We start from the raw sequence: 22,262 nt of genomic DNA, 5'->3' as shown, positions 1-22,262 counted from the left end.
AGGGATGGGAGGAGATGGAGATGGGATAGGATGGGGAAGGGAATTGGATTTGATGAGACAGGGATGTGATGGGATGGGAGCAAGATGGGATGAGAATGGAATGGGATGAGGATGAGAATTGTATGGGGAAAGGATGGAGATGGGAAGGGGATGGGATGAAAGGGGAATAGGAATGGGGATGGAGATGTAGATGGGATGGAGATACAGATGAGATGGAGATGAGGTGAAATGGGAATGGCTGGGAAAGGGAGAACTGTGGCAGGGAGAGTGGTGTGCATGGGGAAGTGAGGGGATGGGATGGGACTAGCCAGGGGAAAGACAGAGAGCAGGGATAGAGATGGGGAAAGAGTAGGAGAAAATGCAAGAAAGATGACTAAGAATTGAGGGAAGTTGGGAAGACAGGCCACAAAAGGCTGGGAGAAAAGGGAAAGAAAGAGAAGACAGTGCAAAGAAAAAGGAGAAAGGGAAAAGAAAGGGGAAAAATAAAAGGAAAACTCTCTGAATGTTGCATGATCTCCACAGCCCTTCTAGTGCACAGTGGGGGTGGGTGAGAGGGAGCAGGGAACCCAGGGCAGCTCTTGGAGCAAACCCACCCACATGGGGCCACAGCTGCCCTGGAATACAGACACCCCTGGGGGCTGGTGGGTTCAGTACCTGCTGTGTTATGCAGTGAGAGACCAAACTGGAGTAATTCACAGTCAGACTGCTGCTCAATTATCCCCAGGATTCTCAGCAGCCCTAATCCTGCCCCTCCCCAATTCCTAGATTTTGTAAATTTGTTGCATTTGGGATTGATTTTGGCTTCCTTCGAGCCTCCCAACTTCCGGGGGCAGTTTTTAGCTTTTTCCCATCCTCACAGGGCCAATCCCATCCCGGCTGTGGGCCCTGGGCACCACGACATCCCTCCCTGCCACCACAGCAGCTGCCGGAGCATCGCTCCCACTGACACCCACAGAGCTCGTTTGCTGAGATTTATGGGGGTCCTGTCACAGGCCCGGGACCTGTGATTTGCGAGGGCTGAGATTCCCCCGGCAGAGACAGCGACAGCGGCGCTCGCTGATACCATCTCTTAATTACGTTCGCAGCAAACCCTTTAACGAGCAGAGCATTAGTGCCCTTCATCCCGAAACGCCACACTCAGCAGCCTGCCCGGCGCTGAGCTCGGCCACGAGCCGGCCAGGATGTCACAGCTTGACTTACATTTCGCAGGTCACCAGCTTTTGAACGCATCACCTTGGCAGGCGTGTGCCCGATAACATCGCCCGGGGGCTGAGCCTGCCCCCGCCGCCGTCCGAGGCACCGGCTCCGACGGGAGCCGGGAATTCGCGGACCCGACCCTTTGAAAGCTGTGGGGCTTCCAGAGATAACGTGCAGCGTGGGGGAGAGAAAGGGATTACGAAAGAAACATTCTCTTTATTGTTTGCTGGATGCCTTGCCTGAGATACGTCCCGAGACGTGTAACAAGCGAATATCTTCTGATAAGACAGCTTCCGAATTCCGTGATGGAAAATAACCGTCCCCCCTTCCCTTTATTTATCTTATACTAATAAACGTTATTTATTGATATTTAAAAAAATGACAGACAATAGCAGGGGAGGCAGATCAGAGGCTGGGCTCCTTCTTACTCACCATTGCCCTGTAGCAACAGCTCCATTTAAATATCTGATTGGCAAATCCCTGCCTCCCGTTATCAGACACCCTTAGGGACCACGCTTAGCATCATAGTATTTCACTGCTCTGCTGGGACTCTGGGCTTTCCGACTCCTTCAAAGGTTTCAAAACTCTCAGCTCTGCACTTCCAGGCTTGGGGGAGGAAGGCAGGAAGGGAGAGAGGGCAGGAGAAGCCTTAAATGAAAGAGAAAAGGCCGCCGCTGCCTGACTCTGCTGCCTTCTGCCCATGGTGGGGTGGAGGGCAGGCAGGGAGGATGCAGGCAATGCCAAGGAGGGATGGTGATTCCAACTGACCCTGGTCTTGGGTCTGGATCACAGTCCCAGTGCCTCAGGTCTGGACGCTGGTTCTCCGTGCCTCGAGTCTGGATCTCAGTCCCCAAACCTCAGGTCTGGATCCCACTCCCCACACCTCATTTGCACCAGGCTTCCACGTTTTCCTCGTCTCTCTCTTTTCCAGGAAAGAGTTTGCATTGTGATTTCCCCCGTGCTGTTGTGGTTAGGAAAAGAATCATAGAAGCAACGTTATTTGCATTTTTAAAGCAAGCAAGGAGAAGCTGGAGTGGGCTTTCCGCCAGTGCAGTCTGGCACTTGCTTTGTTGGGAGCGTATAGAATAATTTATAAATAGCATGGTGGGTTTTTTTAAAATGTATAATTATACTTTTAAACCTCCTGCATCGCTGGGGAAAAAGAAGTCTTCAAAAACAGCTTTAGAAAAAGAGCCTCGTGGAGGAAAAATTTCTTTGCTGGTATTCATAAAATCACAAAGAGGAGGGTTTTCCATAGCAGGAGACAATGCAGGATACCCATGGACAACCATTCCCACACCTCTTCTCCCACCTCCCCCTCAGGCAGCTGGATTGTAAGAAATTATGGCCAAACCCAGGGGCTTGGGAGTAGCAGTGCACCCCAACCTCAGTGCAGAGGCAGCAGGGGCATCATGTGAGGCAATAGTGGCTTTCTGGGTCCTTCACTTCCCTGCCCTGCCCATGAGGTGATTTCTGCTCCAGAGGGAAGACCAGGGGCTTCACTGCCACCGCTTGGAAAGAAAGGTATAGAATAAATACAGAAGCAAAAGCAGGTCGGGGTGAGCTTGATGTGGAATGAAGAGGGAATTTAGCAAATCACACCAAGAGATGCTGTCCCAACTTCCAGGATCAATAGAGCATCAGCCCTGGGCTTCAGACACTCTCGGCATCCTCTGGCCAGCCCCAAACCCTCCCATTATGGGCTCCATCGATAGTGGTCTTGAGAAATGCGGTCAATATATCAGATTTCACAGAGACAGCGGTGAAAAATGCACAAATCCTCCAGCAGCCTGGGCTGGAGCTATTGATTTCTCACACATTTTCCCTCCCCACTGGTACTGGTGGAAGATAAGGGTGTGATGATGAGCATCAGGAGCAGGGGGGGGTTCCCGGACCCCAGGGCAGAGGCAGTGCAAAAGGTCAGACCAGCAGCGGCACAGCCCAATCCCCTGGGAGCTATTAGGGTGTTCATGCAGCCAGGAGAGCTGCCTGCAGCAGGTTTTTTTAAGCCAGGAGGAGCAGTGGTTTCCAGGACAGAGTAATGCACTGATCTGAATGGGTTCGATTCCAGTGGCAGGGATGTTTGTATCAATCCATCCCTCTTCCAAACTGTCCCAACAGCCATCCCCTCTTACCCTTTTCAAAGCAGGGTAAGAGGATGATTTTGTCCCACTTCAGGATGAGACCTGCCAGGACGGGCTGCCTTGGTTGCAGCAGGGTCACTTTACCCACCAGCTGAATTTGATCTGTTGGGACTTGAGGATTCAGGACTCAAGGTTCCCAACAGCCATCCACAGGGATGGGGCATCCCTGGCCACAACTGACAGCTCGTGGGAATGTGGGTCTGTGGGGGATAACCATGTCTTAACCCAATCTTACACATCTCCCCTGCATTCCCAGGGCAGGATTTTCCCCATTCGTTGCTCCTCCAGCGTCCACATGCCTGATGTTAAAAATCCCAACATTAGGCCACAACGCAGTCATGACTGAAAGCCCATGTGTAGAGGTTTGATTGCTACTGAAACACTTAGGGATGCAGAAACTCGGAGCAGAAAGCACTTCCCCTTTGCCGGGAGCCTGCTCCGTGGTGGGAGCAGGGCTGCCCCCGTGCAGGGGTGACCTTTCCCGGGATGACTCACGACCGACGTATGCAGCAGCTCCTCACGGCTCACACGTGTCCCCTCTGTTTGCTTGAGATCTCAGCGTTGTCCTGCCTGGAAACCCAGCCAAGGAGTACAAAATAACCCATCTGCCCAGATGGTTCAAGGCAAGACAAGGTCCCTGCCAAATGGCTTCAGGGGTGCAGCGTCCCCCAGGACCACGGCGGGATGAGCCTCAGGGAGTTGTGCCAGTGGTGGCTGGGCCGGGGACTCGCTGTGCTGCCTTGAACAGGGAGCAGATGGGGGGTTTCACGCCCTTCGCTGGCATGTAAGTGATTGCTCCTGGATGGTTTCCAACCCATATATATGTGTCTGGTTTAATTTATGCACGCTCGCTTTGTGCGAGGAGACAGCAGCTGACCAGCGGTTAAGAAAACTGAACACCCTGAAAAGGTCTAAAATTAGAGAAGAAAAAAGAGCTGCTTCTTCTGAGCCTTCGGGCTGCCTGGGCTGCTTCCATGAGAGCCAGGGAGGTGCCTCCAACCTCCCTGATCCAATCCCAGGGCTGCCCTCCTGCTCTGTCCCCCTCGAAGCTGAAGGGAGTCTGTCCCCAAAGCACCTCACCACCCATAGCATTGTCCCACTGTGCCCTGGGGCAGGATGGACCATTATCCCTTCAGGATGTTTTCCTGGGGACAGGGGCTGGTAAAGTGCCAGGTGGCCTTGGGACCGTTCCTGTCCTGTTTACCCCAACCTCACTTGCCTTGTTAAACACACCACCCTGGCTGCTGGCCCCTTCACAGGGGGATACACCACACGAGCGGGGCCAAGGAAGGGGCTCATCACCCATCAAACAGCTGGAAGGGAGGTGACCTGGGACAAGAAACAGCGTCCATGGAGCTGCTGCTGCCAGTTCACACAGCCAATGCCACCGTCACAGCGGAGCCACAGCAGGTCGTGTCAGAAACACTGGATATCAGCACGTCTTGGTGCATCCCTCCTGCAGGCACCCAGCTGCCACAAGCACAACAAAGGCTGGGGGAACCCCCTTTTCTGTGCCATCCCCACGGTGCAGATGCACCATGGCTGGGGCTGTGCCTTGGTGCTGGTGTAAAGATGCTTTATGTCTGGCAAATGGTCCTGCTGGGAAGAGCAGCCCATCCCCACGTGTGACACCACAGGTAACCACACACTGGAGGACACGTCACTGCATTTCTCTTCACTAAACGTCTGCCCCTTACCCAGCGTGTCTGTAATAGCAACAAAAAGCTGAGTGCCAGCGAGGCTGAGGCGTGTGGTAACAGCTATGGCAGAGGCCTCTAAAGCTGGCTGGACTTCCTACGAGTTTTTGGAAATCCTGACATAGCTTTGTGGGTTTTTTAACAACCTCTGAACCTTATCAAAGTGCACAAAAGGCCACAGGGCTTCCTATTTGCAAAGGACACATTAGGAGGTTGTAATCACTTGAGGGTAGATCTCTTCTCCCAGGTGACAAGTGACAGGACTGGAGGAAATGGCCTCAAGTTGCACCAGAGGAGATTTAGATTGGATATTAAGAAAAACTGCTTCACAGAAAGGGTGGTTAAGCACTGGAACAGGCTGCCCAGGGCAGTGGTACAATCAAGGTCCCTAAAAGAGTTCAAAAAACATGGGCATGTGCTGCTTAGGGATATGGTTTAGTGGGGTTAGTGTCTGGACTCAATGATCTTAGAGGACCTTTCCAACTTTAATTGATTTTGTGGCAGTCTCTCCTGCCAAACCGGGCTTGACGCTGCCTGGCTTGAGCATCCTTAGGGTGGTCAAGCCCTGCTGATGTCCCCAGAAGGTTGCAGGGGACAGACCTTGTACACAGTGAGTCTGTTTGGTCATCTCCTCTGACAGCATTAGTTTAGGCTGTTTCTCCACGGAGAGTCTTGTTTGGTCTGGAGAAGGAATCAGGACTGAGTTTGAACCACTCATGCTTCTGATCTCTGACAGCAGCCAGGGACCAGACACAGCCTGGCTTTGTCCTCACTGTAGAAATTAGTCCTAGTGCTGCAAACCTCACATATGTGGAATCCCTACAGTATTTCTTAGTGTCACCGAGCAACGCCAGCAGATTTGGCAAGGGTCACCCTCACAGCCTGAGAACTCCATTCCTGCAGGTCCTCTCTGGCTCCAGACATCATTGTGATTTTATATGGCTGGCAGGAATTACTCTGAAACCCTTCTCTTGCTAACAGGGACCACTGAATGGGCAGGGGCTCTGATACCAGGGCAATGTGGAGGGGTGTCCCCTTCCTCTGAACCACCCCAGCCTGACCCCTCAGGACACACCGACCTGCAGCCTGAGCCCTGCCCGCTCTATTTCATAGCCAAAACAAGCCATAAATCTCCCTCCACAGAGCTGGAAGGTGCAATTGCTTTTCTGTGGTGCAGGTTTTTCCTTGTAGCATCACGTGAGGGAAATCTGTAAGTAAAAGCCAGGCTGGAGCCATTTATAACGGCAGCGAAGTGATTGTTACTGCTGACAGCTGCAATTACAGGCACTCCCTTCCATCGCTCCCCGCCGGGGGAGAGCGGAGCCGGCACCCGAAGCAGCTTTTCCAGAGCTGCATCCCTGCTCCTGTGGACCTTGTCACCCACAGGCAGTGCTCAGGGAGAGTTTCAGGGAAGAATGTATGACCAGGAGTAACCCCCAGTAGGGAGGGTTTGGGTAGGGATGCAGGACGGTCCCCAGTAAGGAGAGCTCATCAGCTGGTGTTCATCTCCGTGGGCAGGACAGGGATTTAACCAGAGGCTGCAGGGCCAGACAGCAGGTCCAGCTACTCACCAGGGGGAAACATTGCTGATGGCCCCAGATAACCCCAAGGCGAGGTGCAGGTGAGGGCAGCTTCCCAGTAGGATCACTGCCAGACACTTCTTTCCAACACCCTAATCTAGATCTCCTGCCTGTGAGATGCTTGGTGTGAGCAAGGCAGGTCAGCACTGGAATTCCACCAGTTGCAGCAGCCAGGGAGCTGCCCGGGTATTTGGGAGCAGGGTACCAGAGGCATGCAGAGAACCTTGCCTAGGGGAAATGAAAAGGAATATGAGGGACATCTGTGGTCTTGCAGTGACAGGGCAGTGACAAACAGAGCCACTACTGGATGTGAGATGAAGGGGAGCTGACAAGAGGCAGAGGAGTGTGGAGGTGGCAGCCCTGCACCAGCCCGACCTCAGCTGTGCTTTCTTGTTTAATGCCTCAGCCCTGTCTTCTGTACACAGCTTCAGGGGAACTGAATCATCCAAAAACTGAGCTAAATTTCATAATTTTCTTAGGTGAGAAAAGCCACCCATAAGAAGTGACTTTTGCTGTTTTCAATGAATAACACCATGGGGTTTGTTTCAAAACTAAGGGCTCTGCTGTGGTTGTTGCATGGTGACTACACCACCTCCATGGGCAGCATGTTCCAGGGCTTGAAAACCCTTTCCATGAAGAAATTTTTTCACGATAGCTAGTCTAAAATTCTCCTGGTGCAAGCTGAGACCATTTCCTCTCATCCTGTCACTTATTACCTGGGAGGAGAGACTGACACCCATCTCACTACAACCTCCTTTCAGGGAGTAGTAGAGAGCAATAAGGTCTCCCCTGAGCCTCCTTTTCTCCAGGTTAAACAGCCAGACTTTCCTGCTGAAAAAAAGAGATGGGGAAAGTGGATGGATGGAGCAGGAGGCTGAGTAAAACGAAAAAAAATGAAGCTTTTTGTGTTTGTTACTCACCAAGCAAAACACCCTAGGTTAACCAAACTGACATTTCTCCTTTACGTTTTAATTTAGAAAACAGAATACATGCAGCACTTGACTACCCCCAGACCAAAAAGACTTAGTACTGGTATCTCTCTTTCCATGGAAAGATCCACTATTTACATAGCTCTGGTTACAACCTTTGAACCTCTGGTCAGTCTCTGTGTTGCAACCACACTGTTGCTGATGTCAGCCCAGCAAGGCTTCGGGCACGCTTGGGGAGCAGCACTCAGCACCTGCCAGAGGAGTTTTTTCCATCAGTATTTAAGAGGTTTAATGATATGCTGGGAGAGGGGAGATTTATGCACTTCTGAGGGGGGGTTGTGCATTTCTTTCCCATCGCGGATACTGATTTGTATTCAGCACAGCACGGGAATTTATGGAAGGAGGGAATCGATGTTTTATTGATATCTAAAAAAACCTATATGATGGATGTGCTAATTACACATTTTTCTCCCAGACTCCCTTTATTATACACAAACAAATGACCCTGCTGCTATAACAAATGCAGGTATAATGTGTAGCGGAGCCAAGCTCCGTGGAGGTGATGCGTGCGAGGGAGATCATGCTGGTGCCAGGGCAGAGACCTCAGTCCTTTGTTTAGCTTCTTCCCTGGCCAGTATTGAATTTTGGTTTCCTGTTGCCTGTGACTCCATTTCCATTTCATGGAAATCACGTCCCTTGTCAGGGACAGGGGGGCACAGCTTTCACAGCCATGCCGTGGGCTCCAGGCTGCTATGGTAGTTATTGATTCCCAAAAATACTGAGCAGGATGTGCATGTGCTGTGCCTTGCTAAGAGGGGACACATAGGGTGAAAAACAAGCAGGGTTTTTTTATCTCTCTGCTAAAGCAATGACTGTGCAGAGGAGAGGGACAGCAGTCAGTGGTCATCTCCCCTTCTCCCCTTCTCTCTCTCCCACTGCTAAGGTGAAGGAGAGCCAAGTGCTGTGACACATATAGCAATACATGTAAAAAATCCATATTCCAGATGGTAATCACAGCTCAAGGCAGGCAAACACTGCCCTGTCCATGCCTGACGAGCCTGGTGGGAGGCACGATGAGAAGGAGGGTTCTCCCCCTGGGACGTGGGTGCAAGGGGCAAATCTCCCAAGAAGTGATGAGTGAGACGAAGAAAAGGAGAGCAGCAGGAAGAGGACATATGCAATGAGTAGCCTGGAGGAGCTCAGGAGGCAGAAGGGGATATTTATTAACCAGAGGAGCAGCTCTGCCCGCAGCAGAGGTGACATGTGCTGGGTCGAGGTGTGGCTGTGCTGTGCCACAGAGAGGGAGTGTACCTGGGGCTCCCCCTGCTCCCTGTGCCCCTCACCCTCAGGAGTCACACACATCCCCAGCTTGGTCCTCCTCCTCCTAAGACAGGTGTCTCCCACAGTAAAACACATGGCTACAAAAGAACCAGCTCCTAATTGCCTCTCTCTCCTTTTGTTGTGGAAAAAAAAAAAGGTAATCACAGCTTAGCTTACAGAGATCCCTTCAGATGTTGCTTTCAGGCTGGCCAAGGTTTGATGTGCACAGTGGCCTCTGCTCTCTGCACAGGGACAATGACAGGTCTCCAGGCTGACCAGCAGGATGGATATGATAATTATGCAGGGATATTTTTTCCCTGCTTGGCACTGCTGGTCACAGCCTGTTACTGTGTCTCTGCAATCCCAGCGTGGGACCCAGAGCTGACTTGCACACGAAGCCCATGCAAGGGCCCTGCATTATTTTCTTTAATGCTTGGTGCCTGTAATGCTTCTAGTTTTGTGTGCTCTGCAGCCCAGGGCTGCGATAATGAGCTGAATTTGGCCCAGTTCATACTGGGATAACTGGGGCTCTCCCAGTTTGCAGGGTGTGGCTGGTGCACGCAGAAAAAGGGTATCGGCACTGGTGTCCCCCAAACCCCCATCCTGATCTCTCCCAGGCTGCTGGGGACCAGCAACTACATAAACATCATCTCATAGAGCAGGTGCAGTGGGCCTGAGCCCAGTATCCCCATCCTCAGTATTTCCATGCCAGGCTCCTGAAACCCCCGCGGGCGCCTTGCATCAAACCTGCTCCCACGCCTGCCAAAGCGAGGGGGTGGGAGGAAGGATCAGGCCCTCAGTGCTGTCGCTCTTTTTAAAAAAAAAAAAAAAAAGGCAAGGAAAAAGTGAGAGAGAGCTGGTAGGAGCTGCAAGTGCTCTAGAGAAGAGATCCAGCAAGGCAGCGAGGCCTCTCTCACCATGGAGACGCGCCGGAGAGCGTGCGGAGGCTGTGCGCTCCAGTTCATTCGCTGCGAGGACTTTTCCCAAGCTATTCAAAGGGGATTTCACCCTGCCAGCCTGCCTAGCTGCCTGCTGAATGCCAGAGGGCTCTGACCTGGCAGTGCTTCCCCAGGGCGAGCAGGGCTGGTCGGGGTGGCACAGCCAGATGGATGGAGCCCGAACTGCTTGTGGTGGGGAGCGGCGTGAGGAGGAGTTCACTCTAAATATTGCTGTCTGTTTATGAGGCTGGGTGCTAATCAGTGATTGATAGATAGATAGATAGATAGATAGATAGATAGATAGATAGATAGAGGTATATTTTTTATTTGCAAGTGGCACAGCCAAGTTGTTTTACCCCCTCCCCAGTTCAAACCTGGGCTTCATTCCACCCCTGCGCAGGCAAGGAGGCTATGGAGGGCACAGACCCACTCACAGGATACTCTTTGTCCCCTCAGCAGGCAGCCACGGGCAGAGCAAGTACTTGCAGGCACATTCCTGGCTCCAGCACAGCCAAAATGATCTCCACTCTGGTGCTGAGCAGATACTGGGACCCCACTGTCCCACTCAAGCTGGGATATAGGGGTCCCCTCTGGCCCTGTGCAGGGCTGTGGTGTTGCTACACTCCTGTGGTTGGATCCTAACTCCCTACTTGTATGCATAGCCCAGGGACAGGGCCAGTGCCTTGGCTTGGTGGCCCAGTGGGAGAGTGGTGGTGGCCCTGCATGCCCAGTGCTCCAGTGATCACAGAAATACAGAATATTCTGATTTGGAAGGGACTCACAAGGATCATCGAGTCCAACTCCTGGCCCTGCACAGGATAGCCCCAGGGATCACACTGTGTGCCTGAGAGTTTTGTTCAAATGTTTCTTGAGCTCTGTCAGGCTTGAGGCCATGATCACTTCCCTGGGGAGCCTGTTCCAGTGCCCAACCACCTTCTGGGTGAAGAACATTTTCCTAATATCCAACCTAAATGTCCCCAACACATCTTCATGCTGTTCCCTTGAGTCCTATCACTGTGATGCTCCAGCTTGCTGCTCTGGCTGTGTTGTGGCTCTTTTCACCCTAAGTAAAACCTCCAGCACTCAGTGAGGCTGTGAAGAGAGTTAAGAGGATAAAAGCCATCTTATTCCTGTACCTGATGGAAGGTCTCTTTTAACACAGCTCCTGCATTTCTCCCTGCAAGCCCCAGGATGGAAAGATGGGTGCGTGCATTGCTTACAGGCTGCCTGAGTGGAAAAGATTCTTCTCCCAAAGGGTGGTTGGGCACTGGAACAGGCTCCCCAGGGCAGTGGTCACAGCCCCAAGCCTGACAGAGCTCAAGCAGCGCTTGGACAGCCCTCTCAGGCACATGGTGTGATTCTTGGGGCTGTCCTGTGCAGGTCCAGGAGTTGGACTCGATGATCCTTGTGGGTCCCTTCCAGCTCAGGACATTGTATGACAATTGCATGAGTGAGTCTCTAGTATCTCAGGCAAGGTTGGGACACACGGTGTGGAAGGACCACGGCACGTGTGGGATCCTCCATCCTCGTCCACCACCCAGTGTTTTGGGGTGACACAGGAACCACAGCTCGGCACGAGCAGGTCGGGGGTCTGCAGGGTGGCCGACGGCTCCCTGGGGGACTCCCATTTGCTGCAGCCACGGGTGGAGGAGGGAGGGAGGGAGATGGACTTGACAGCTGTGCCCAGGAGGGGCGAACTTTCCGCCCGGAGTAAATTCCGGGATAAATATAAACGGCATTTGGGCTGGCGATTGGCCGGGACACCCGGGCAGGGCAGGGTCACCCCCAGGCAGGGCAGGGTCACCCCCGCGAACCCGGCATCGTGCCCCGGGAGGATCCCGGCTGTCCCCCGACACCGTGTCCCGGGAGGATCCCGGCTGTCCCCCGGCATCCACCGCCCCGCTCCCGCCGGGACCATCCCGGAGCGGCCCGCGAGTGCCCTCCAGCGGCCCCGGGAGGAGGAGGAGGAGGAGGGAGAGAAGGAGGAAGAGAAAGAGGGGGAGAAAGAGAAATGCTCTGCTCTGGTGAGACCCCACCTGAAATGCTGCGCGCAGCTCTGGTGTCCCCAAGATAAAAAGGACATGGAACTGCTGGAGAGAGTCCAGAGAAGGGCCATGAAGTTGATAAGGAGACTGGAGCACCTTCCCTATGGAGACAGGCTGGGAGACCTGGGGACGTTCAGCCTGGGGAAGAGAAGGTTGCGTGGAAACCTCACAGCACCTTCCAGTGTCTGAAGCGGCTACAGGGAAGCTGGGGAGGGAATCTTCATCAGGAACTGTAGCGATGGGACAAGGGGGAATGGGTGCGAATGGAAAGAGGAGAAATTTAATTTAGATATTAGAAAGTTCTTTACTGTGAAGGTAGTGAGACACTGGCACAGGTTGCCCAGGGAGGCTGTGGATGCCCCAACCCCGGCAATGTTCAAAGCCAGGTTGGATAAAGCCTTGAGCAACCCAGTGTGGTGGGAGGTGTCCCTGCCCATGGAAGGGGGTTTGGGGACTAGATGAGCTTTAAGGTCCATTCCAACCCCTTAACATTCTGTGATTTTAGGATTTGGCTTGTACCAGCCGTGGTGTGGCCAACAGGACCAGGGCAGTGACTGTTCCCCTGTGCTGGGCACTACTGGGGGCGGTTTTGGGCTCCTCAATTTGGGAAGGACACGGAGATGCTGGAGTGGATCCAGAGAAGGGAACGGAGCTGGAGAAGGTCTGGAGCACAAGTCCGATGAGGAGTGGCTGAGGGAGCTGGGGGGGCTCAGCCTGGAGAAAAGGAGGTTCAGGGGTGACCTTCTCGCTCCCTGGAACTCCCTGACAGGAGGTTGTAGTGAGCTGAGTATCAGCCTGTTCTCCCAGGTAACAAGCCACAGGATGAGAGGAAACGGCCTCAAGTTACGCCAGGGGAGGTTTAGATTGGATATTAGGAAATTATTATTATTTTTTTTAAGGAAAGAGTTGGAACAGGCTGCCCAGGGCAGCGGTGGAGTCAGCATCCCTGTAAGCGTTCAAAAAACGCCCGGGGACACGGTTTAGTGGTGAACACGGTTGCGCCGCTGGCGGAACGGTTGGACTCGATGTTCTTAGAGATCTCTTCCAGCCCCAGCGGTTCCGCGATCCTGTCATTGATGACATATCGGCCACTCGCCGCCGACACCCGTCCCCGCTCCCGCCCGCGGAACTTTGGTGCGCGGGCGCGTGTTTCCCGCGGTCGGCGCGGCGGCGCAGTACCGAGGCGGCTGGGGGGGCTATTTAGCGGCGGACCGGCGCGGGGCGGGCCGCCATGGCGTCGCCCCCGCTGTCCGGCGGCGGGCCGGGAAGCGGCGCCGAGCACAGCTCGGGCTCCGAGGCACCGCGCCCGGGCCGCGACCTGGCCGCGTCTTCGAGCAGGCGGCCGGAGCGGCTGCCCCTCGCTGCTGCCCGCCGCCAGCAAAGGAGCAGCTGCTCTAACTGTACGACCCCGCTACAAAGCAGGTGAGGCCGGGACGCCGCCCGCGGCATGAGCGGGGCTGCCGGGCTGCGGCGGGGGCGAGGTCGGTGCGGGGCCCGCGGGGCTGGGCGTGGGGCTTTCTCGGGGCCACGGGGCTGCCGCCCGAAAGGCGGCGGGGTCAAGGGGAAAGTTGTGTCCCGCGTCTCTCCCCCCCGGTGCCGCCGGCTGCACGTGCGGTGGGAGGGGGATGGAGTCCGGCGGGACACAGCCCCGCGGGGTCTGCGGGGAGAGTGGTTGGGAAGTGTCCCTGCGGGGAAGGACCTGCGGGTGCTGGTCGTGCCCCGGTGGGCCAGAAGGCCAAGGGCATCCCGGCCTATGTCAGCGATGGTGTGGCCACCAGGGCAGGGGCTGCCTCCCTGTGCTGGGCACTGGTGAGGCTGCACCTCGAATCCTGGCATCACTTTTGGGCTCCTCGATTCAGGAGGGACATTGAGGTGCTGCAGCAAGTCCAGAGAAGGGAACGGACCTGGGGAAGTGCATGTCCTGTGAGGAGCAACCGAGGGAGTTGGGGGAGCTCAGCCTGGAGAAGAGGAGGCTTGGGGGGTACCTTATTCTCTACAACTCCCGGAGAGGAGATTGGAGCCAGGTGGGGTTGGGCTCTTCATCCAGGTAACAAGTTACAGGACAAGAGAAAACAGCCTTTAGCTGTGCCGGGGGAGGTTCAGGTTGGGCATCAGGGAGAATTTCATCACTGAAAGGGTGGTCAGGCATTGGAATGGGCTGCCTAGAGAGGTGGTGTAGTCCCCATCCCTAGAGGTGTTTAAGGAAAGACTGGACATGGCATTCAGTGCCATGGTCTAGTTCCCAAGGTGGTGATAAGTCAAAGGTTGGACTCAGGGATCTCAGAGGTCTTTTCCAACCTAAATGGTTCTTTAAATCCATCACCCTGGCTCTTGTTCCTGGGCTCTCACCCTCGTGCAGTATGGATGGCCCTAATGCTGCGTCCTTTGGACTGGCTTTAAGTGGTGCCAGGGGACATTCAGGTTGGATGCTAGGAGAAATTTCTGTATTGGAAGAGCAGTCAAGCACTGGAATGGACTGCCCAGGGAAGCAGTGGAGTCACCATCCCTGGAAGTGTTCAAAAAATGAGTAAACCTTGCACTTCACCATACCATTTAGTGGGAATGGTGGTGTTTGGCCAAAGGCTTGACTTGATCTTGGAGGTCTTTTCCAACCTTTATGACATTGGTTTGCCTTTGGCAGACTCCACGGTGGGTTGAAGTCGGGTGTTGGTGTGGAGGATTTAGCCTTTGTCCTTGGTAGGGACATGTCACAGGTGGATTGATGGCCTGTCAGTGTGTCCCTGAGGCTTTGGGGAGGAACTTGACTGGTAAATCCCGCTGCCTCGCCTGTGTTTTCCCAGCTGCCTGTCTCTGCTGGGAGATGAGGTGCTGGGATGGGATGGAGAAGTAGTGCTGAGTGCCCACCTCCCCATCAGAGACAGTGGGGACCTGCACTGGTGACCCAGGGTGGGCACTGCAGCTTTGGGGCTCTGCTGTGGCCACACAAAGAATGTGCCTGGGAAGATCTGTCAGTGAAGGGCTTCAGAGAGGACTGGGAAACTGAACTGGTTGGTTCTGGTTGTAACCTTGAACAGGACTCCTTTACACGTTCAGTCCCTGTGAACTGAGGGAGCTGTAGGAGGCATCCTGTGGGAATACACACAATGTGACTCCTTCCTGCTCCCGCGAGAGGCGTTACATAAAACAAACAAACAAACAAAGCACCGATTGCAAAGCGCTGTAATAATCACTGAACTTGGAGAAACAGAAAAACTGTATGCATTGTCACACCTGGAAGATTAAAAAGTACAAGTATAGGCTGGATGGGGATTGGAGCAACCTGGGCTAGTGGAAGGTGTCCCTGCCCGTGGCAGGGGGTTGGAACTGGATGATCTTTAAGGTGGCTTCCAACCCAAACCATCCTATGATTCTGTGGCTCCAGTGTGTGGCAAGAGGTGCTGCTGCCTGGACCTGAGAACTGAATCCCACTCGTTTGGATTAACAGTCAGAGTTGAGAATGCACATCTTCCCCATATGTTCCTCCCATACGGATTACCTGTGTCCTACTACTGCCGTGTGTAAGTGCTTTCATTTTTTAGGGCAATATTTAATTATCCTCTAAGCTGGCGGCTCCCAGGCTGTGGGTTGTGGACTAGTAATTATATTAAAAGCAGGCTGGTCATGTGAGGTTTTGTTTTCAGATTGTGCCAGTGCTTAAACAGGTCTCCAGGCTTCTCTTTCCCTTGTAAGAAAAGGAGGGTAGAGAAAAAATACTAGGAGAACTTTTAAGAATAATAAGACCAGGATGAGATGAAAAGAGTGTTTTTTTCTCTTCTGTAATTTTTTTGTCTCTATCTTCAGGAGGTTTGTTGTAAATAACCTCTTCTTTTTTGCTCTGTTGCAAATGCTTTGTGACTGTCCTGGGTGGAAATGGGATTGCTTGTGCTTGTCCATGGACTCCAGAGGGTTTCCTGGTGTTAGACCAATAAGGTTTTCAGTGTTAAGAATTACTTAAATCAGAAGATATTTCACAGTAGTTTTGATACTAGTCAGAAGAAAGCTGATAATTAACTCTGTGTCAGCAGAGATATCCAGTTGCCTTCCACTGAGGGGAACAGGGCACTTCTGTGTCCACCTCCTCTGTCCCTGGCCAGGCAGGATGCAACAGCAAGTGCCTTTGGCTGCTTGGTTTCAGGCTGTGCTTGGCTCCTGGATTTCCATGCCTTTGGCTTCCCGGTCCAGAAAGGTGCCATGCCTGTTAGAGCGCTGGGAGCGTAGTGCTGGCACTGGGAGAAGTTTGCTAGCACAGCTACTGGAGGATTAAGCCCTGCTAACTTTGAGTTTTGCAGCATTTTGTGCTTTAAATCAAAACGAGGGCGCTTAATGCAAGTTTTCTGTATTTAATTACAGCAGCCATATCAGGATGCATAATGAGCTGCTGATATATTGCCCCTGTGGACGGTGGAATTGCTGGCACACAAAAGGTGCTGACTCAGATCTGTCCACTGCCCTTGATTTGGCATCCTTGTCTTTCCTCAGTTTAGTGTTTTGTGACACTAAAGGCTTTGATTTAAGATACAGCACCGTCATAAAAGAGGTGACAGTAACAGCTGAGCTCTCTGTTAAAATACTGTATATTATTTATTTCAAACTGTTTGGGTATATAGGCATTTTCCTGCAATTTTATTACCTTTTATTGGAGGCCATTTCAGGGTTTTATTACTTTTCTCTCTGATTTTGTTTATGTGTCAGAGACTTGAAAATAAGGGGATTGCTTAGTTGTCATCTCCAGTGAGGTTTTTAGAAGATGTTGCTGAGTTTACGACTCCAGAACAGGAGGAAGAACAGATTAGTCTGTAGGGCTCTGAACTAGGACTGATTTTCCTTTTCTTCCTGTACTTTCTGTGTGACTTTGGGCAAATCACTTGTCTGTGCCATGAGTCTGTAGTAGTGAAGTGAAGGGAGGACTTTACTGTGGTGTTGAGGATGTAAAAACCTGAGATTCAGAGGGTGCAGTAATGGAGACCAGTGTAGTGGTCGTGATTTGGAGAGGGAAAGGAATCCAGAACTTGCTGGAAGTGATCAGAGTGAGAAAACTGCCCTGCCAGGAGGAGGATGTACCAGTGCCTACATAAATGCTGAGAGGTGCTGGCAAGCTGCAAAGACAGTGCCACTGGCAAAATGAGGCTTATGCTGACTCCCAAGTGTAGGCTCAAGAATATAATCCCATTTTTGCATGGCTTCCTTCAAATATTGTGAAACATGATGCCCCAAAGCTGCCCTGAACATGGGAATTTCTGCCTGCAGCTCCCTCTTGCACAGAACCGTGTGATGGCACTGACTCAGTTGTCACTCTCTGTCTCTCTGGGACATGCAGCCCCTTGGTCATCAGGACCCCTTGCCTTCTGTGGTTGGTGTTTGCTTGTCCTTCCTTACACCCCATTTTCAGTCAGGGCTTTCCTGTGGGTCAGCTTTGGGCAGACAAAAAGCTGTGGGTCAGCTTTTGTCAGAGCTTTGGGCAGGAATTGCTGTCTTGCCAAAGAAATTCAGCTTATTTGGCTTGTGTACAGCTAGACCTTAGTGCTGCTGTCCACGGAGGTTCTGTTCCTGTTCCTGCTCCGTAGGGAGGCTGCAGATATGATTCACCTTACTAGATTTACAACCAGGTAAGAATATTTGGCTGGGATTCCCTGCTGTATGAATATATTAGTTGAAAAATTAGCAAAGAGCCTTTTTACCACCACCAGGGAGGGGGAACCAGTCGTGGAGTAATGAGAATCTCAAGGTTTCTGGTAGTCTGGACCAGCAGCTGGAGTTGTATGGGGATGGTATACAGCACTAACACATCCCTGAGCATCTCTCTCACTCTGATTGTTGTGACCTTCAGCTCTCAGGTGAAGGCCTCATCCAAGGTTTCCAAATTTCCATTTTGGCCACAAATGGAGGTGACTGCAGACACTGCCCATTTGGGGCTGCCTGGGTCATCTCTGTACAACTCATGAGAATAATGCCTGCAGAAAGAATACTAGGGGAGTTTTAAATGCATTTTGGCTGTCATGTTCTTTTAATGCAGCTGATGAACTGTAAATGAGGAGAGCTGAGCATCAAGTGACCAGTCAGCATCCCAGAGACCTTCAGTAATTATTTTGTGGGCACAGAATGAGAAACTCTCAAAATACTAATATGGGCTCTTGTCTTTCTGCTGGTTATGGAGGAAAACAGCTTTTGAGGGCCTCCAGGGAAGCAGCAGGAGGACAGAGTCCTCCATAAGATTTTTCCAGTTTGTCATCATTGGCCTGTTTAGCTAAAAGTCCCCTTCCTCAGCTGTCAGTCTCAGGTCCCCTGATATGTTAAATTCCTGGTTGGTTTCTCACGCGTCGTGGAGTCTTGCGGCAAAAAGAGGAGAGCCAAAATCTTTATTTTATTCTTTCCAACAAAACCACTCCAAGCCTTTTTAATACATCTTAAAATAGCAAACAGGGCAAAAGTGCACTTTTTTTCCCCCCTCTTCTTGATGGATGAAATTTAACTACTGTTCCTTGATTTGTATTACTATTGATGTTACTAACAGTCTTCCCCGATGCTGGAACAGCCTTTGAATGCCAAATCTCAGGAGAGGAAACTGCTGTCATGTTTTGATGATGGCAGTGGAAAATTAATATTAAAACAGATTTATTTTTTTTTATCCATCTTGGCCAATTTTTGCAGGTTGCCTGTTGAACTAAAGAATTGCCAAGCAGGCGTTTTCCATACAGATAATGAATTTGCATTTTATTCCCCTGTTTGTTTTGCTCTTTTAAAACAAGTGGTCCAATCCACCTCTGAGCACAGAAGAAAACATTTAGACTACATGAATTGTGACTGATTTATAGGAGTTAACTGTTGCTAGCCTGTTCTGCTGTTTCTCCATGAAATGCGATATGTTGTTTTAAGGGCCAGCTAAAATGTTCTAATTTGGATGAATTGCTCACTGGGAGACGGTCAGATGTACAGAAAATTAATTTCAGTTACAGTCACTCATATCCTGTAACACTTTAAATGAAAACATAGTGTAACTAATAAATATCTCTCGGCACGGGCATGCTCTCTTTAAAGCCTGATTAATGATTCCATCCTTAGCATAAAATCCCCACCCTGTTAAGGCGAAGAATTGTTAGTTGATTTAAGCACTTCACCTGCCTGAACACTTGAGCATATTTCATAAAACATTTGCTGAATGCAGTTTGGTTTTGCTTGGCTAACAAAATGTCCATCCAGCAGCCTTTGCCCACCTCTGGGGTGTACCTGTGTTCCCTCCCTGGGGTCCCCAGCTATGCTGGGCTTTCTTGGCACGGGGCTGTGCTCTGTCTTACAAGGGACTTGGGTGTGATAACTGTTGCATTTGGAGCCATAGTTGAGCTCTGCCTTCTAGTCTTTCATCCATTATCCATGTGGGATATACAGCACTTTCATTAAAAAATTTTACAAAAAAACCCAACCAACAACAACAAAAAAAACCCCAAACAAATAAACAAACAAAAAAACCAGCAAAGGAACCAAGAACCAACCCATGTTTTGTGCAAATTCATTCCCTATCACAACAATAGTTTAATTTCAGGGAGATTCATTTGCCTGTGACAGCTGTGTGCAAGGGCATTTATTTTCTGTGAGGAAATGGCACTGATAACAGGGAGATTTGGTGAGTCCTGCCCCATGTTCCCTGGCTTACATGTTTTCCTGAGCTGACCTCAAGAAAATATCTCTGTTACCTGAATCTCAGCTTGCTAATTGCTCTGTTCTTGAGGCAGTTGTCAGGGCAGGAACCTGGTTGTGCTTTGGAGCCCTGGGCAGGTGCATCCTCTGTCAGACCCCTGTGGTCCCCTTTGTGGGGAGCTTACAGAGGACATGGGGCTGCTGGACTTCCCTGCAGCCACTCTGTGGAAAACTTCTGAGTCCCACTGGCACCAAGTCCACTTTACACTGGCCATAACATTTTTTTCCATATATCTATCCGGCTCGTTCCCTTACTTCCTTGTGTTTCTTACTTCCCCACACACATTTTAATTTCTGCCTTGTTTCTGACAGACTGGTTCATCTCTGGCACTCAGGCCTTGACTTGTCTCTCACACAGTGCTTCCATGCATCCAGGTGCCTCGGAGCAAATTCAGAAGCTGCCTGGCATTCCTTTACTCTGAGTTTGTCCCCTTGCCTTCCAGAGGACTTTGAAAATAATTAAGCAGAGTCTGTTTACTTGAGCTTTGTGCAGAAGCAGGTGAATTTCAGCCTTAATGAATAATCATCTCTGTAGAAACCCTAATCAACAGAATTTTTCTTGATACTGGTGGGGGATGAGGCATTTGGCAGGGTAATAAACATAACATTAGTGAGAAATCACTCGCTGGTTATCCCTGTTGGGTAATGCATGCAAAATAAATGAGCTGCATAACAGAATTGCTTCCCTTCCATCACACAAGGGAAACACAGGGATGCAGGGGTCCTAACATAGGGGTAAGATGGGGTTGAGTTGTGTCACTTGTTTCCTCCCCAAAACCTTTCTTCTGGCCTAATAACAAAATTATCCTGAAACCATGAGAACCCAGAATTTTCCTCGAGCAAGTCCCCATTGCTTTGTTCTAACAGAAGAAAATTTCTTTTCTTTAGGTGAAACTTGGAACCTGTAACACCCCCAAGCCCAGCTTCTTTGATTTTGAGGGAAAGCAGAAATGGTAAGAGGAAATCCTTGTAATTCCTAGCAATTTCTGGCTCTACTTTTTGTTTGTCAGCTATCTGTTGAGGGATTATGGACCTAGAGGATGTCAACTCAGAGAGCCTGCCACTGAACTGGATTTAAAATCCTTTGTTTAACAGGGAAATGTTTGCTGCTGTGCCTGATGCAGATGTGAAATACAAGCCTCCTCTGTTTTACCTTGTTCATCCAGAACTAGCCTGCACACAACAAAAATGTTGTGAAAATAGCTACGGCCTTGTGAACACAAAGTGTTCAGGATCCCCTGAAAGATCCTTTCATAGCCAAGTGCTGCAGTGACAGTGGCCATTCATGGCTTCAGAGAAAAGTTGACCATTCCAAACTGAAGGAAAGACAACTTTGCATCCCCTGAGAAGGGGATTTAGAGAAGATTTAGATGAATCCGATCACTGATGGCACTGTGGAAACGCGCTGTGCTGTCTGTGAGGGACTCACTGATGTTTTTCTGTCTCTCCTAGGGAGGCCTGGAAAGCCCTGGGAGATACCAGCCCTCACCAAGCTATGCAGGAGTACGTTGCTGCAGTGAAGAAGCTCGACCCCAGTTGGAATCCACAGGTAGGAAACGTGAAAACACCATTCGGAAAACAAACCGGCATTTGTCTTTGTAAAGCTGGCAATGGTTCAGCTTCACACGGATTTTTAATTGCTGCATGGCAAACTTCATTTTGAGCAGATTAAAGTCTAAAATCATTTAAAAAACTCTCCTTTTGTTATGACTGGAACATGAAAAACCATCTCTTTCATTCATAATGATCTTCATTGCAGCGAGCGCATGCACAGGGTTGGTTTGGCTGTAGTGATCTAATTTATTTTGCTCTTATTGGTTCATGCTGTATTTAGCATGTAAAGATACTTTTTATCCTTTTTTTTCATCTTTCTCTTTTCAACTACTAGTTAAATGTTGATCAATAGAAAGCAATCTCCATGAAAGTGACATGAACTGAATGATCAATTCTAAAAATGTTTCCTTTTTGTTTCGATGCAGCAAATTACCAAATCTGATTATGATTAGGTACTCCAACATAACAAGTCCTGTGTCTGTGTTATAGGGAGACCGTGCTGTCATTTTAATTAATCTCTCTTTCATCTGCCAGGTTTATTACTTGATTAAATCCTTAAGGATATCTCCTGTTTATAGACTGACTTTTATACAATTTTTAAAGAAGATTACTCTTTAGAAAAAGTATTGCCTTTGGAAATAGAGATATTTCACTAATAGCAAAATGCTGAAGGCATGGTAATTTCTTTTCATGGTAGGAAATTGATTCTTTTTTTGGTCCTGTGCTTTGGAAGCAAAATCTTGTGTGAGCACAAGCCTATGAATCAAGAATTTGATTCTCATTTGTCTTCTGATGCTGTTCTGGAGACTTAAGAGTAATTGTTTTTCCTTCACTAGTTCATGTTTCGTGCCATTGATACTGTTTTTGCAGGAAAGAAATGTTGTCATTTCGAAGAAACCCTTTTAAATGCCCTTGGGGAAAATAGTTTTATAAACTGTACAGTTAGCAAAAGCTTACTGCTTGCTGTGTAAATTCTTGTCTGATCTAAAATTCTCATACAGAACTGAAATAAAATTTGTAAAAATCTGTGTATAATTCTGAACGAAGCAAGTGCCAAATGAAACATACAAATATTAATTAAAAAAAATAGTTAAAAAACCAAACCAAACCAAAACAAAAAAACAACAAACAAAACACTCAGTGCTTTCCTGAACAGATTTCTCAGC

General features: G+C 50.2%; 2 protein-coding genes across 2 annotated transcripts in view; one reads left to right on the top strand and one right to left on the bottom strand.

Moving 5' to 3' along the window:
* The window catches only part of XPR1 (xenotropic and polytropic retrovirus receptor 1), a 115,343-nt gene extending 108,420 nt beyond the window's left edge, over window positions 1-6,923 (bottom strand). Inside the window, exons 1-2 of the mRNA XM_008933914.3 lie at window positions 6,920-6,923; window positions 4,552-4,555 (exon numbers count right to left, since the gene is read on the bottom strand). The gene's annotated coding sequence lies outside the window, so the exon portion shown is untranslated. The remainder of the gene's footprint in view (window positions 1-4,551; window positions 4,556-6,919) is intronic.
* A 6,158-nt stretch (window positions 6,924-13,081) lies between these two features.
* Window positions 13,082-22,262, top strand: part of ACBD6 (acyl-CoA binding domain containing 6) — an 82,769-nt gene continuing 73,588 nt past the window's right edge. The window contains 4 exon segments of the mRNA XM_029962294.1: window positions 13,082-13,175; window positions 13,178-13,272; window positions 20,431-20,495; window positions 20,995-21,091. Coding sequence (XP_029818154.1) covers window positions 13,082-13,175; window positions 13,178-13,272; window positions 20,431-20,495; window positions 20,995-21,091 — 351 coding nt within the window.

The sequence above is a fragment of the Manacus vitellinus genome, unplaced genomic scaffold (assembly GCF_001715985.3).
Source record: "Manacus vitellinus isolate BGI_N305 unplaced genomic scaffold, ASM171598v3 scaffold_44_pilon, whole genome shotgun sequence".
Lineage (NCBI taxonomy): Eukaryota > Metazoa > Chordata > Aves > Passeriformes > Pipridae > Manacus > Manacus vitellinus.
Note: the sequence above shows the minus strand (reverse complement) of the source record. Positions and strands in the feature narration are given on the sequence as shown.